The sequence below is a fragment of the Mollisia scopiformis genome (assembly GCF_001500285.1).
Source record: "Mollisia scopiformis unplaced genomic scaffold LY89scaffold_16, whole genome shotgun sequence".
NCBI lineage: Eukaryota > Fungi > Ascomycota > Leotiomycetes > Helotiales > Mollisiaceae > Mollisia > Mollisia scopiformis.
In genome coordinates this window covers 1,183,674-1,197,386 of record NW_017263596.1, presented here as the reverse complement: position 1 = coordinate 1,197,386, position 13,713 = coordinate 1,183,674, and the positions used below count along the sequence as shown (strand labels likewise).

The 13,713-nt window shown below is 49.7% G+C and overlaps 5 protein-coding genes across 5 annotated transcripts; 3 read left to right on the top strand and 2 right to left on the bottom strand.

Moving 5' to 3' along the window:
• Window positions 1-331: 331 nt before the first annotated feature.
• Window positions 332-1,687, bottom strand: LY89DRAFT_128786 (uncharacterized protein). The gene is made up of 2 exons (XM_018205223.1): window positions 1,264-1,687; window positions 332-1,210 (listed from the first exon to the last, which is right to left on the bottom strand). Exons 1-2 carry the CDS (start codon window positions 1,544-1,546, stop codon window positions 429-431), a joined length of 1,065 nt encoding a protein of 354 aa, XP_018069420.1. The 5' UTR covers window positions 1,547-1,687; the 3' UTR covers window positions 332-428.
• A 3,191-nt stretch (window positions 1,688-4,878) lies between these two features.
• On the bottom strand, window positions 4,879-6,630 carry LY89DRAFT_686622 (uncharacterized protein). The gene is made up of 4 exons (XM_018215328.1): window positions 5,962-6,630; window positions 5,420-5,916; window positions 5,281-5,373; window positions 4,879-5,232 (listed from the first exon to the last, which is right to left on the bottom strand). The coding sequence occupies exons 1-4, from the start codon at window positions 6,181-6,183 to the stop codon at window positions 4,986-4,988; spliced, it is 1,059 nt and encodes a 352-aa protein (XP_018069419.1). The 5' UTR covers window positions 6,184-6,630; the 3' UTR covers window positions 4,879-4,985.
• A 438-nt stretch (window positions 6,631-7,068) lies between these two features.
• On the top strand, window positions 7,069-8,128 carry LY89DRAFT_589340 (putative nucleolar essential protein 1; the record flags this gene model as incomplete). The annotated part of the gene is made up of 3 exons (XM_018209527.1): window positions 7,069-7,105; window positions 7,338-7,603; window positions 7,652-8,128. The coding sequence occupies 3 exons, from the start codon at window positions 7,069-7,071 to the stop codon at window positions 8,126-8,128; spliced, it is 780 nt and encodes a 259-aa protein (XP_018069418.1).
• A 1,542-nt stretch (window positions 8,129-9,670) lies between these two features.
• Window positions 9,671-11,731, top strand: LY89DRAFT_128569 (uncharacterized protein). Its single transcript, XM_018205221.1, has one exon. It carries the CDS (start codon window positions 9,821-9,823, stop codon window positions 11,561-11,563), a length of 1,743 nt encoding a protein of 580 aa, XP_018069417.1. The 5' UTR covers window positions 9,671-9,820; the 3' UTR covers window positions 11,564-11,731.
• LY89DRAFT_128555 (uncharacterized protein) lies at window positions 11,583-11,992 on the top strand. The gene has a single exon (XM_018205220.1). The coding sequence runs from the start codon at window positions 11,693-11,695 to the stop codon at window positions 11,912-11,914; it is 222 nt and encodes a 73-aa protein (XP_018069416.1). The 5' UTR covers window positions 11,583-11,692; the 3' UTR covers window positions 11,915-11,992.
• The last annotated feature ends 1,721 nt before the right edge of the window (window positions 11,993-13,713 follow it).

The following is a 13,713-nucleotide window of genomic DNA, read 5'->3' as shown; positions in this document are numbered from 1 at the left end:
TGCCAATGCGGATCTGGGAATTGGCATTGAAATGACATGAACCGGATTGTTGGCAAAGTATCTTTGATGGAGAAAGGTTGGAGTGAATTCAATGGAGAAAAGAAAGATGAAGCAATACTGAATTTCAATGCAGGAAAATAGAGGACTGTAAAATACTCGTCTCAGAAGCCAATCTATGACATTAACATTTTTGCTCGAATTCGCGAATTTATAGACATTTGACACTGATGACATGAGATGTGAGAAGGAGCAGACAAGACAAAGAAGACATTCCCATCATCGCATTTGATCTTGTACTCCCAATTGTACCGACGATAAAGAACAAACACCGATCTTTCCCACCTCCCATATTTCCTTCCACGAATGATTAAAAAACTCCTCTATGATCAATATATCCCTCGCCTTCATCCCCTCATCACCCGCTCACCTTATGCGATAAATTCCCGACGGGCTCTCTGCTTTCGGCCTCCCTTTCCAGCCTTGGCGTTCGCAGCGTTTGCATTGCCTCCCTTGGCAGCGTTGCCAGCGTTTGCGTTTGCAGATCCTGATGCGGAGGCCTTGCCTGCTGAAGCAGCGTTGGCGTTACCACCCTTTGCGGCGGCGCTGGCAGTGGCAGATGCAGCAGCAGCGGCGGAGCTCAAGTTGGGATCAACGGCACCTGGGCCGGCGGCAACAGCAGAAGCAGCAGCAGCGGCGGCTGCTACACCACCGGATCCGCTGTTGGAGGCAGCGTTGGCGACCTGTCCGTTGCCTCCGACAGTGAACTTGGTGCAGTCATCGGCGGTACCACGTTGAGCAACGGGCATGATGACAGGTTGATGGTTGGAGGCGGATGCCATGGTGCAGACACGGTAGTTGCCAGCTGGGAGACCACCGGTGACAACAGCTTGAAGGAGACCCTTTCCGTTACCGGCATCGTTGATACCCTTGAAGAAAGCGAATTGGGTGGCATCAAGAGCTTGGGTTGGGTTCAAGCTGTTACCGAGATCTTGGACCGTGACGTGAGTGTGGCCGACAACTTGTCCGCCTGACAAGAATTGAGGTGCGGCAAAGTAGGTGGCATCAGCGTTGGTGAAAGATCCAGCAACCAAGTTGGACATCTGGACGGAGATGTTGAAAGTGGTGTCGGATTGCACTTGGGTTCCACCAGTAGTTGGGAAAGTGATGACCGAAGAAACCATAGCGGTCTTTGCGGGAATATCACCCATGGCTAGGTTCATGTCAGTTCATGATCTGTGTCTTCCCGGCTTGTCTTCCACTTACGGATACCGTTACATGAGCCACCGACGACTTGGAGACCGTTGGTCAATGTCTTGCCCGCACAGTTGTTGATGAAGTTGTTTGTCGATGTCAGTGACTTGGCTTGGTCGGCCTCATCAGCTCCAATCTCTTGAGATCCATCCACAAAAGAACCGCTCTGGATAGCGTTTGCCAACAATGTCGTTCCGGTTGCACCGTCAGCACTGGCGCCCGTGTTCGAGGCAGCGTTCGCAGCAGAGGCAACGGCAATAAGCGCAGCAGCGCTGGTGATCTGTGAGAAACGCATATTGATGGTTTATGTGGTGGACGACGGGCGAACAACTAAAGGTATATCAAAAATGAGTGTAAATCCGTTGAGGTGTGAGGTGGTTAATTAGATGCACGGTCAACGTGATCTGCTTGACTGGCAAGATGAAAGATAAAAAAGAGGGAATGTAGAAAGAGAGGAGCCCGCCGAAAAGGTGAAAGCACTGTATTGAGAAGATGCTTTGGAGGTGAGTGGGGAGAATGGAACAGATGGCGTGAGGCCGAGTACTTATTCAAGAAGCTTGGCGTTCACGGTTCTAATTCAGTGGGGCGTCCCCTTGGGTCGCCGGCCTGCTCGTCGACCGTCCTCCAGAGCCAGGATACGACAAAACCAGCCGTCATCCTGCGTCTCCTGCGTGGAGGACTTTGGCAATGGAGATCCCGTTGTCGCATTGAGGGTTTGAAACTGGATGTGAGGTCGGAGCTGTCGCAGTCGCCCAGGACCTGCCATCTGAAAGTAGACAAGCGGAAGATCAGGCGGATTCAGAACGACGGCGGGCCTGTCTAATCTGATCTCGGTAGCGCGGTAAGATACCAGACGGTGCTGGATTCCAGACGAAAAGGTCAAGGCTTTGCGGCGGCAGCGACAGGGCTCATGGGTGATTAGAGGAGGGTGAGGAGGGTTGTTGATCTGAAGAGGTTGAAGGGGGACCAGGAAGCCTCTAAGCGGAAACGAGAGATGTCTTGGACGTTGCTTGGTAAAACGTGACCCGGCCTCTCAGAGCCAACAGCCAGCGCGGGCTTGGATGATCGAAACCATCAGATTGTCTGGAAAGTAACATGGCACCCACGCCGAGTCGAGGGAGAGGCGGCTGTACAAACCTGGGAAGTTTAATCATATCAGATGGCAGCAGTGCGGCATAACAGAGCAGAGCAGAGGAGAGGAGAGGAGAGGGAGGGCAGAGAAAGAAATGTAGGTAAGTGAGGTTCGAGAACAAAAAGGGGTCAGCGATGGGATTGGCTGAAAATGCATCAGAGTACAACCAGAATGCGACACTCGGATTGGTGCATCTCACTTGACGGAAGAATCTCTGCCCCAAGATGGGTCCCCATGAGCCACTGAGATCATTGTGGATTTTGTTATTGGTGGAGAAGTCTTGTGTTCTGTGTTCCTGCATTCCACGCCGCATCTCATCGACGGAGGTCAAACATCCCGTAGCGATGAACTGCTCGCTCAGCACCCTCTTGGAAATGCTTGACTACCTAGTCTTGGACCATTTGGTCTGGACCCGCAGATACAGTGTATCGAGCCTCAATTCTCTCACTGAGCCCCAAATGGCTCATGAAAGCTTAATCTGAACAACAGTCGTCAAGTACATTTTACACAGGCATGCAAACGCAGTTCCGCGGCGCAAGCTTAAAATAATTTCAGATGAAAAAAAGGGGCGCAAAACCAAACTTTGCCGCCGCCATACTTGAGTATTGCACGACCAGTGGAAGAAAGAGCCTGAAGTTCAAGATTCGTCAGCGCTCGTAGTCCATATCTGATTAGATTTCAGCGATTGCACAGTGCTGAAAGCCCTCAATCATAGCGCTTGTCAGATTAGATTTTGGCTGAGCGCTCGCTTACAGCGGCGAGAGTTGGCCCTTGTCAGATCAGATTTAGGGAGTGGATATCCGAAGCTCAAGCTTAAAGGTCCCTGTCGAGAACGATGGAGGCCTTCAGCTTAGCGACCACCGGCCCATCAGATTAGTGGAGTACACTGAAAGAAAGCCCTGAAGCCGATCGACGGCCACTCTAGAAAAAGGGCCCGTCCTACTGTATCTGATTCTCGCTTCCACACAGCGCCCCATAACTGTATCACTTCAACTCCATCCCTCACCACTCCCAATATCAATAGAAACAATGCCAAGCATAGTGTTTCTCCGACTCTCATTCCTATCCGCATCAATTCCGTCTTCCGTTTGCTGTCGCAAATCTCCAACCAGCATCTTCACTCCGAGACTGTTTGTGACTGCATCATTGATCGTCACCTCCTCTAGGGTCACAATGTCTTAGAGGAACACAGTCAAGCATTGACTCGTGCAACGAGTTTTGTTCTCGGCTCTGCCAGCTGTCAAGACGACGAGCGGCCATCAAACCTTTACCAGAGAAGCTTAATGACAGGGGCAGTGGAGCTGTACGAAAAATATACGAGTCTGTGTTCACTCGATATTCATTCATCTGGTCGTGGAGGCGAGTCCGGATATCCACCACCGTCACTAGAGCCTCACCATGGCTCCCGATTATCCGATGTACGCGCTGAATGAAAGGATCAAGGATAATTATCTGATCAACGACGAGAGAATTTCAATGTGGAACACACATCTCTGGATCCACCAAAGAAGCATCGCCAGTGCCGTCAAAATCAGATGATCCACGGCATCTCCTCAATCCGCCAAGAGGCATCCCAGTCGCGCATTACAAAACAAAGATGCCAGGATGCTCGATCGGCCAGAAACCACTAAGATGACTGACAGCTGCCATCTCAATTTTCTTTGGTTTCTCTTAATCTTTTCTTCCCGTCCGAGAGAGGTTTCCTATTCCTTCCTTCGTCCGGGGTCGACGTACAAGTGTGTGTGGGCTTGGCAGCCGACCAGTTTCATCCTGTCTCGCCTGGCGAGCCTTGCTGTCTCGGAACGTATCTGATCAAACTCTGGCGTACGTGCACGGTTGTACCTCCGGCCCACTGATGTGGAATCCAAGAGGAAAACAAGCATAATGTGAGGAAAGCTTGGCATAGCGTTTGTGGATACGAGAAGGGGCGCGAGGTTGGGAGCCATGTCTGGATGTTTTGTCAGATTCTTGAAATCCATGCTGGAATATGTTCCGTCACGAAGTAGTTCTTGTGACGTGAGGTCTGTGTGGTTTAGGTTTAGAAAATATTCATAGCAGCGAAGCTCAACTTTCAGATGGTAGGTAGTTTCGTCGAGTTGGTTGCCGCTGTCATCTTATGTTGTCGTCTATATTCTTCGGACTATCGAGTTCGGACGAAGCCTCAAGAAGCCTACATCAAGGTGGGCTGTGCACTTACAGCTTCCAAGAACTTCGAAGCCTTTCTCCAGAGGCTTAGCACTGCTCTGTCTGTCTCGAGTCGAAAGCTTCTCTGCTTGAACGCCAAGATGGATGCCCGTCTCGTCGAACACGAGATCCTTGCGGATACAAGAGTTTCTGCCAAGCCAACATCGCACTCAGTACACACTCATTCGCGTGGAACTCTTGGGAAACATGCTTGGGAAACATTGATCAAGAAGATGAGATGAAGTGGGCACAGGAAGATGGCCAAGATACCAAGATATGCACGGTTCAGTATGGAGAAGTCTTGGAGATTGGCAATTCTCTTGCGCGTGTAAGAACTTCTCGGAAAGATTGTATTTCACAAAAGATTCTATATGTTCTCAGCTAACAGGCTTTAGGCCTTGCACACGAATTTGCCTCTTCAGACGAAATATCGAGTTCTCGCCTCAGAGACCTTGCGAAAGGAGGCACTTCGAGGTGACATCTGCACACCAGTCATCGAAGCAAGATCACCATATCCTTTGGTTGGAGTTCTGAACTCTTCTGGTATTGGGGGTGGTAATTTGGCTGTCAGAATTTTGTTTGAATCGTCGAAGAAACCAGGTAATATTGGACGATATGCGGCTGCTGAAAGTGCAATCATCCCCATGCCAATCTCGAGGATCGAACTATTCATTATCAGAAGACACTTTGGCCAAGGGAGGGATTAAAGATACCTGACAGCAACGGGAACGCAATCAAAGAAGAAATCATCAGTTGTTGGCAGGAGTTGGGTTGCAGGCAAGCGAATCAACGCCGCGGCACCAGCACTATCATCGTGTAAGTCAAAGTCTATCAACCTGGTTCTAAACTTACCATAGCCCAACCAAAACCAACGCTCGGATTCTTGATCTCGATTTTCGGCTCAAGTCCGTCGTCCACAATAACCAGATCGGGACCACCGCCAAAGCCAAATCGGTCAAGACTCCAAAGACCGTGAACACATATTCCATCTTCGCCAAGGATTGTTGATCCATGCACCTTCCCTCGGCTCCCAGCCAGCCCGTCCAGAAGAAATGTATAGGCGTGCATTGGAACAGCTGCAGTAAGAAGAAACAGGTGCTATACACGGTTGTCCCGGTACCGATGAACAGTATGAGCCACTGCTGTGCGTCTGTTTCTGCCAGCTTTCGCATGTGGAGTGAGGCCGAGATCCGCAGAAGAGCAGCGGCGAGAACGGAAAAGAGTTCGGCCAGGAACCACCATTCGAGAGCTGCAGATAGGGTTTTGTTGTTGTCTACTTCGTGTGGGTTACTGCCTATGCCGTACCGAATGCTGAAGAGACCGGAAAAGGTATACATGGTGAAGCAAGTCTACCAGTATCAGCAATGGCTAGAGGTAGGTAGGGGTATGTTTACCATAGTAGCAAGCAGAAAAATATCATCGGCGCCAAATATTCTTACGAGTCGACATCGTACATACAGACGGAGACCAGCACAAGCATTTGTCAAGAGAAGGAAGAAGACAAACAGATACTTCAAGGACGCGGATCGCGTCTGAATGTATCTCAGCACATCATCTGGACCGATGGTAGGGACGCGAGCTGTTAGGTTGTCTTCCATCATGGTATTAACGTCCATTTGGACAAAGAAGGTATGTTGATTAAAAAGTATCTTTTCGAAGAAGATGGAACGATACTTTACACATTTCTTAGGTTCTTTCTATGTACGTTGTCTATTCCGCGTTTTCTCTTCCCGTCATATTTGAAGACATGTGTCCATGCCTTCGATCTCGAGAGGAATGCGGCAGCATGCCGCCGGCAAGTCAACGCCTTCCCAATCATTGCTATAGGTATCGAGGAGGCAGAGAAGTTTGAACTATCACAGATGCAGATATGTGCAGATACGTCAACGACTTCACCGCCAACTTTATAGCAACTCCGGACTAGAGTGAGTGGTGGAATGAGTCGGGATTTATGAAAGGTCTTCGAGAGGGTTCTTAAACTTCAGTACCGAATCATTTTCCGTTTCATTCTCGTAAGAACATCAAAGTATACAAGGACCAACGCCAGCACTCGTACCAGAAGGGAAGGTAAGCTGATGTGACCATCCAAAGAGGAAAGGAGGGGTTCGCAATGCTCGTGTGCTCGCATCGAAATGACCGAATCACGTGTAGCCAGCGCAGATTAGAGTTGGTTAGCGCCTTCGCGGCACAGAATGTCCGTCTCAGGTTTGTGAGTCTGGAGGAAACCACCGACCGAGCTTGACTCTCAATACTGTTGTATTTAACACGACTCACCCCAAATTCCCCCTTTACTGCGACTCTCTCCTCGATCTTCGTTGTATCAATTGCCTCCTCTTGCACATATTTCTCCAGATCCTCTAACATATAGCTTTCCCCACGATCTCCCACTGCTGAGTTTGCCAATTGCGCCATTACTGCAGATTTTTCTGTCCTACCACGCCCCATTGCACACAATCTGCAGTATGCCAGCCCGTCTGGAGAGAAACGAAGACGATCGCAGAATGTCTTCTCCAGAATCTCGTTCGGTGAAGCGACCAAGTAAGCATTCACCGTTGACAAAATCCATTTCGCCGCTTGCTGTTTCTGTTTTTGCTACTGCATTGGCGCCCACCCATTCACCACTACGAGCCAAGATCTCCAGCCCTACCTCCGCTTCTACTTCCACGCTCAACCAACACCAAACACAAATTCTTCTTGCATCCTCTTCCAGAGCAATAAGATTATTCAACATAACTCTTCGCATAGCAGCTGATCTTCATCGTCATGTCAGGAACTCAATCACTCCCACCGCCGTCCCTCCCGCAACTCGTTGCTGAACAACATGTTCCGATCCCTTCCACCGACAAAGACTCCAAGAGATTGATTGTCGTCCTCTCCAATGCCAGTCTCGAGACATACAAGGCTAGCTACGGTGGCAATCGACCGGGCGGCCAACGCGAGGAGAAATATTCGCTGTTGAATAGTGACGAGCACATTGGGGTCATGCGCAAGATGAATCGCGATATCAGCGATGCCCGACCTGATATTACCCATCAAGTTTGCGACCTTACATTTCGATATTACAACTGTGCTGACAGTCTCTAGTGTCTCCTTACCCTCCTGGACTCCCCAATCAACAAGGCCGGAAAGCTCCAGATTTACATCCACACCGCTAAAGGCGTCCTGATCGAAGTGAGCCCAACAGTCCGGATCCCACGTACATTCAAGCGATTCGCTGGTCTGATGGTCCAACTGCTCCACCGTCTGTCCATCAGATCTGTCAACTCCAACGAGAAGCTGTTGAAGGTCATCCAGAACCCTATCAGTGATCATCTTCCCCCAAACTGCCGCAAGGTCACGCTCAGCTTTGACGCCGAAATTGTAAAGGTCCGGGACTACGTGGAGGAACTTCGCGAGGATGAGAGTATCTGTGTGTTTGTAGGAGCTATGGCCAAGGGCAGCGATAACTTCGCGGATCAATACGTTGACGAAAAGATCTCTATCAGCAACTACAGCCTCTCAGCTAGTGTGGCCTGCAGCAAGTTTTGCCACGCCGCTGAGGATGTGTGGGGCATCATCTAGTCCGCCTCGCTGTCGACTCATCCTCCAGCACATCGCCGAGCCGAATCATTCGACAACGATAACGGTACGACTCGAATCGAAACAACCTGGGTGGAGGCAAACTTTGGAGATTGGTCGATTATAAAGGTGAAAGCGGAACCTTGAGTATTCGCAAAGATACCAACATCTTTGTCGAGGCTCCTGGTCGTCCGGCTTGGGTGTCTGTGTGCTCTGTCCTCTGTTTTTACAACCAAAACATCAGGCGTTCAACATCAGATCCAAGACGCATTTAGTCGTCTTCGTAGACCAACTCAACTTGGTTCTACATCTCTTGTCTTTTATCCAACAGCTTAGTAGCTCTCTTGGAAGTATCTCCCATTCATAGCATTGCATCTGTCGAAGCAGTATTGGGCTCTTTGATCGTACAGGAAGGAAAATGGACCGGCGATGGCTCGCGAGCAATTGTGAGGCTGCGAGTCATTCGTCAGAAATGGAAAGCCTTGTGTATGCAAGTAGCGATACGGAAGAAGTGAAAAGTGATGGGGGTTGCATTCAGTCATTGGCAATGAAATAACCTGTCAGCCCTTCGCCTTGAAATATCTAGTGCTTCTTTGTCAAGCTTTGTTAATGTCGTGGGATTCCAAAGCCAATGAGCGGTGCCGACCTAGCTAGATCGGAACATGGGACCGAACTAACTCCTCGCCCATTCATAAACAGCTCACGATCACGATGATACCCCATTCTATGGTTTCATAGGGATCGAGAACCACCGCTCCGTCCCACTTCTCGATCATTTGTCTCTCCTTTCCGCCTTAACCTTCACCTCTCAGCGTCTTCCCCCACCAAACGCCGCCCAAGCGGTAGGAAGTGCATCCTATTCGCTGTGGGATAGCACATCACGACCCAATCACGGAATTGAGGCGATCAGTCGTCTGCACCGGGAGATCAACACGACTGGCTATTCGCAAAACGTGGCAGGCGGAGAGGGAAGAGACCGGGATGATGGATGCGTCTGTGCCTGGAGGTTGAGTTTTTTGCCCAATGTTGCTTTCGCTTCCACTGCTGCACTGCATTGCACAGCACAGCACAGCACTTCTACCTCGAGTTGACATTCGCGTTACTTCCTTGTGGTGATGCAAAATGGCCGAGATCACTGGACATGCAATTGAGGGCTGTAGGTAGGTAGTGTAGTGTAGGTAGGCGACTTCCTACGAATCAGCCCCAGTGGGTGAGCGAGGACGGGGGGAGTGGGGTCAGGGCTTCTCTGTGGTGCACTCGTCGTGCTGCATCGGTCGCTGCACAACGCACGAGAACCTGCAGGATGCTGAACAACGGCGCCGTATGGTGGGTAGGATGAGCAGTGAGAGTGAAGTAGGGAGAGGTCCCTCACGCCTGGTGTCAGCTGCTGCATCATTCATACATAAGACTCGATCGGATTTTTTGATATTTTTTTCCATGCTTTTGTTTTTCTGCCGCAGCGAAGATCTTGACATATTTGTTTTTATTTGAATTTTGAAATTTTTTCTCTCTTTGCAGTAGCAGCCGTATATCACCCCTCACCAGGCAGGCAGCGGCTCGGCACGCTGCTGCTGCTTCGCCCGCATCTGCCCATCACATCCCATCCCATCTACATACAGATCTTTTTCCTCCTAGTTCTGGTCGTATCTGCCTGGCTGGGTCGTCTTAAGTTTCGCCTTCGCCTGATCACGACTCATGGCAGACATACCGCCATTAATACAAGTCTCGCACCTCCCCAGCGCCTCCTCCTTCTACGCATCCCTCGTCCAACCCCTCGGTCTGCAATTCCTGATCGCGGCCCCGGTCGCGCCCGCCACGCTACACTTCGGCTTCGTCTCGCCGTCCCCCTCGGGCCTGCGCCAACAAACTATCTTCACCGTGTCCGAATCGCCCGTCCCTCGCCTCTCGCACATCACGCTATCAGCGCCCTCCCGAGCAGCGATCCTCGAATTCCATACCAAGAGCACGGTCCTGAATCCGCATCAGGGCAGAGGCGAGAATACACTGGTTAATAACGGTGAGGATGAGAGGGCCGTTACTAGGGACTTCGATGGCAATATGATTGAAGCTGTATACGTTCCTCGCCCGTCACGTGGCAGCAGCACCAGAGAGCGAGCCGTGACGCTGGAAACGGCCAGCACGGAGAAAGAGGCGAAAAGGGTGCTAGAATGGCAGGAGAATGTCGCGAGGAGTATCTCGGAGGAACCACCGCTGGATGAAGAACGGCCGAGGAATAGACAGTACTCGTCGTCGGCGCCTCGACCAGGCGGTTTTCACCGCGCGGATACGTTCCCGAGAGCAGCGACGAGGCAGAGGAGGGATACCATAACGCATGATTCGTATAGACGGAATACGCACCACCATCAACAGCAACACGAAGAACGAGAACGAGAACGAGAACCCATCGGCATAAGCAGTAACGCCATCCTCGGGACCCTCGTCGCAGCCGCAGCCGGCTCCGCGCTCCTCTACTCGCTCGTCAACTCTCGCTCCCAAGACTCTCCGCCGCGGCGCAGAAGAGCATCCGAGACGCACTACACGCACTCGCCGATCCGGATGGAGGACCGCGAGACGGTCGTCGAGTGCGTGCCGGCGCGCAGCTATGGGCAGGATAGAGAGAGGGAGAGGGTCAAGCCGAGGTATATTCAGTACTCGGTTGCGGTGCCGGAACCAGGGTTGCCGAAGAGGGAAGTGAAGAGTTTTGATAATAAGAGTTTTGTTAGTGAACGCTCTCATCGCCAGCAGCGCGAGAGGGAGAGGAGCAGGAGTGAGGTGGGGGGGATGAGGAGGTTGATGATTAACCCTGCTCCTGCTCCTGAGAGGGAAACGCAATCCCATTTCTCGAGCTCGAGACGTAGTCATCGGAGCGAGAAGGAGAGGGACAGGGAGAGGGATCGTTCTGGGTCAGGGGGCTCGAGTGGAAGGGAGAGGGAACGAGATAGAGATAGGGATAGAGAGAGGGATAGGAGGAGTCATAAGTCGGAATCGTACACGAGTGCGAGGACGCATCACTCTGTATCGACCATCAAGGCCCCGCCGCCGCCGTTGCCCGAAGCTCCTATCCCGCCGCCGGCAGCGAGTTTCGTGTCGACGGGGACGGTGAGGAAGGTTCCTCGTTCTCACATATCCGAGAGAGACAGAGACCGAGAAAGAGATAGAGAACGAGACAGGGAGAGGGATAGAGAAAGGGCAGAACGCGAAAGGCGCGAATGGGAACGCGCGCGTATGGTCCCGCTCCCCGAGAGCGTCGTCTCGGCGCGCCAGATCCCGCTTCCGCGCAGCATGGTGGGAGGGAGGGGCTACAATGACGATGACGGTGGGTATGAGGCGAGTGTTGCGCCGAGTGATAGTGTGAGTAGTGTGGGGGTTAAGAGGGAGAGGGAACGGTTGAAGGAGAGGATGCGGGAGAGGGGGTTGGTTGGGAGGTGGGATGCGTGATTGCATGAGTGGGTTCGGGTGGGTTTGGGTTGGGATGGGATAGATGGTTGACGGACATGGCATGACATGGATGAACAGGACAGGTCTTTTTTGGGGGGCGTTCTTTGGGGGTTTTCGGGGTTATGATTTATGATCTGGGTTTGGGTTGGGGTGCGAGGTGTGGATAATGACGATGTCTTCGATTCTTGCGTTCGTTTGGGGTATTTTTACATACTTACATATATACGTATTTTATATATTTGTTTATTAGATGTTGCAATCAATTGCTTTGTTCTTTTTGCTGGGTTTTGCACGGACGTGTGTGGAGTCCAAGTGCTGATGTCTTTTCGTACTTTGGTCATTGAAAGGTGATTTGCTTTGCAATAACTTTCATTATTATAGTTCGAAGTGCTTTTGTCGTGTTAATACTTTGGTTTATGAAAAGTTCCGTCCCAAGTTAGTACATATTGCTGTTTGAAATACTGAAAGTTTTTTGATATTTAATTCGTTAAAAAATATTGTTTAAATTATTATATGTCGTAGTACGGCTGACCGTTAATTAGAATGCTCAAAAATTGTGATTTGTCTGATAATTCGCAAAGAAACTGTGATTTGTCTTGCAATTCATAAAAAAGAAGGATTTGTCTATGAAGTAGGGAAAAAGGGTTTATTTATCTTGTAGTTCGGATCAACTCACCTTACCCAGCTATGTTTGTACACTTCACCTCACTGCTGCCCATAATACCCACCTCAGTACTGCTCGCTGTAATATGGAAGAGAGTGAGTGAATGAATGAATAAATAACAGAGTTGAGAGGAGAGGAGAGGAGAGAAGGGAGGGGTGTTTCAGCCTCATTTGAAATTTTTAGCGCTAGTGAAATATATGTTTGCCTCATTTCCCATTTACTCTTACTCTCACTCCCTCCCACTCCCACTCCCACTTCCTTCACACTCTCACTCTCTCCTCACTTTAAGTAGTACTGAGAGTAGGCAGTCCTGTGGTAATAGTGAGGTAAACAGCAGTGAGGTGAGCAGTATTGAGGTGGGCAGTATTGAGGTGGGCAGTATTGAGGTGGGCAGCAGTTAGGTGGCTGACTATAAGTGGGCCAGAATAGGTAGCAAGGTAAAGTGAGTCAATTATAACTAGAAGACAAATCATAGTTTTTTAACTTATTGCCAAACAAATCCTTTTTTTTTTCCACAAATTGTAAGACAAATCACAGTTTCTGAGTATTCTAATTAACGGTTAGCCGTAGTAGTTTTAAAATCTAAATTTTAGCCGTATTTAGCTCGCTTAATTGTAACCGAGAAAATAAACTCTTCGACTTCGAGTAAAAAAATTTAAAATACCCGAAAAAAAAGCAATATTAAAAAACAAACATTGTTCAGGAATAAGTACTTGATGTTAATGGTACCCCTTACAGAAACAGGCCAACAAGTACATATTCTCTTCGTGTGGGTACTGGTGGAGTCAATAACTATTGAGTCTCAAAGTACTGTTGGATAGTTTGTGCTGGCGTCGTCAGTTGCGCCTCTGTGGTTGATGGTTAAGCGTTGTCGTGCTGTCTCATTTGTCTATCTTTCTGCGATATATTAAGCTAAAATCTACGCAAGACATGTTCAAGGACTTCTCGGGACTGGTCACCTTTCAGTCCCCCGCTGAAAACTCCAAATTCTCTAATGGTTATCTAAAGAGTGTGGTGCTTGGTCTTCATGCTGCTTGTATTGCTTAAGCTAGGATTTGTTGGAGGACGGACTTATTTCTGGGCACATATGATAGCGGCTACCTCTGAATTCTATGAATCATGGAAATCTTAGTAGATTTACTGCGCGAAGTCAATCACAAAGATAAATATCGGCTGGTGTGAATCACTCCTCTATGAATGTATTTTTCTTCCTCCACAAAAGTATCTCCGATGTCGACCACCCAACCTGTACCTCAACAACACCAATAACCAGAACAGCACCTGTGCGTACCGAACTCCTTTCACTGCCAAATACACAACCTACGAGCGAGTCACTCAAGTGTCAACAACAATTTCTGCTCCTGCATCTCGGTCCAGCGCTAAGATCACCATATCCGTATCCCTCTTCGAAATGTGCTCTCAGATCACCATCAAATACGTGCAATGTCAGCACGAGATGGTCATTGCGCAGCATACATACAGCTTA

What these genes read in the sequence shown, in the direction of transcription:
- LY89DRAFT_128786 (XM_018205223.1), bottom strand. Translation starts at nt 1,546, where the DNA reads ATGCGTTTCTCACAGATCACCAGCGCTGCTGCGCTTATTGCCGTTGCC. An exon ending in TGGCTCATGTAACGGTATCC is followed by an intron (nt 1,211 to 1,263) that starts GTAAGTGGAAGA and finishes ACATGAACCTAG; the next exon opens with CCATGGGTGATATTCCCGCA.
- LY89DRAFT_686622 (XM_018215328.1), bottom strand. Translation starts at nt 6,183, where the DNA reads ATGGACGTTAATACCATGATGGAAGACAACCTAACAGCTCGCGTCCCT. An exon ending in TTTTTCTGCTTGCTACTATG is followed by an intron (nt 5,917 to 5,961) that starts GTAAACATACCC and finishes TGATACTGGTAG; the next exon opens with ACTTGCTTCACCATGTATAC. An exon ending in TTGGTTTTGGTTGGGCTATG is followed by an intron (nt 5,374 to 5,419) that starts GTAAGTTTAGAA and finishes ACACGATGATAG; the next exon opens with TGCTGGTGCCGCGGCGTTGA.
- LY89DRAFT_128569 (XM_018205221.1), top strand. Translation starts at nt 9,821, where the DNA reads ATGGCAGACATACCGCCATTAATACAAGTCTCGCACCTCCCCAGCGCC.
- LY89DRAFT_128555 (XM_018205220.1), top strand. Translation starts at nt 11,693, where the DNA reads ATGATCTGGGTTTGGGTTGGGGTGCGAGGTGTGGATAATGACGATGTC.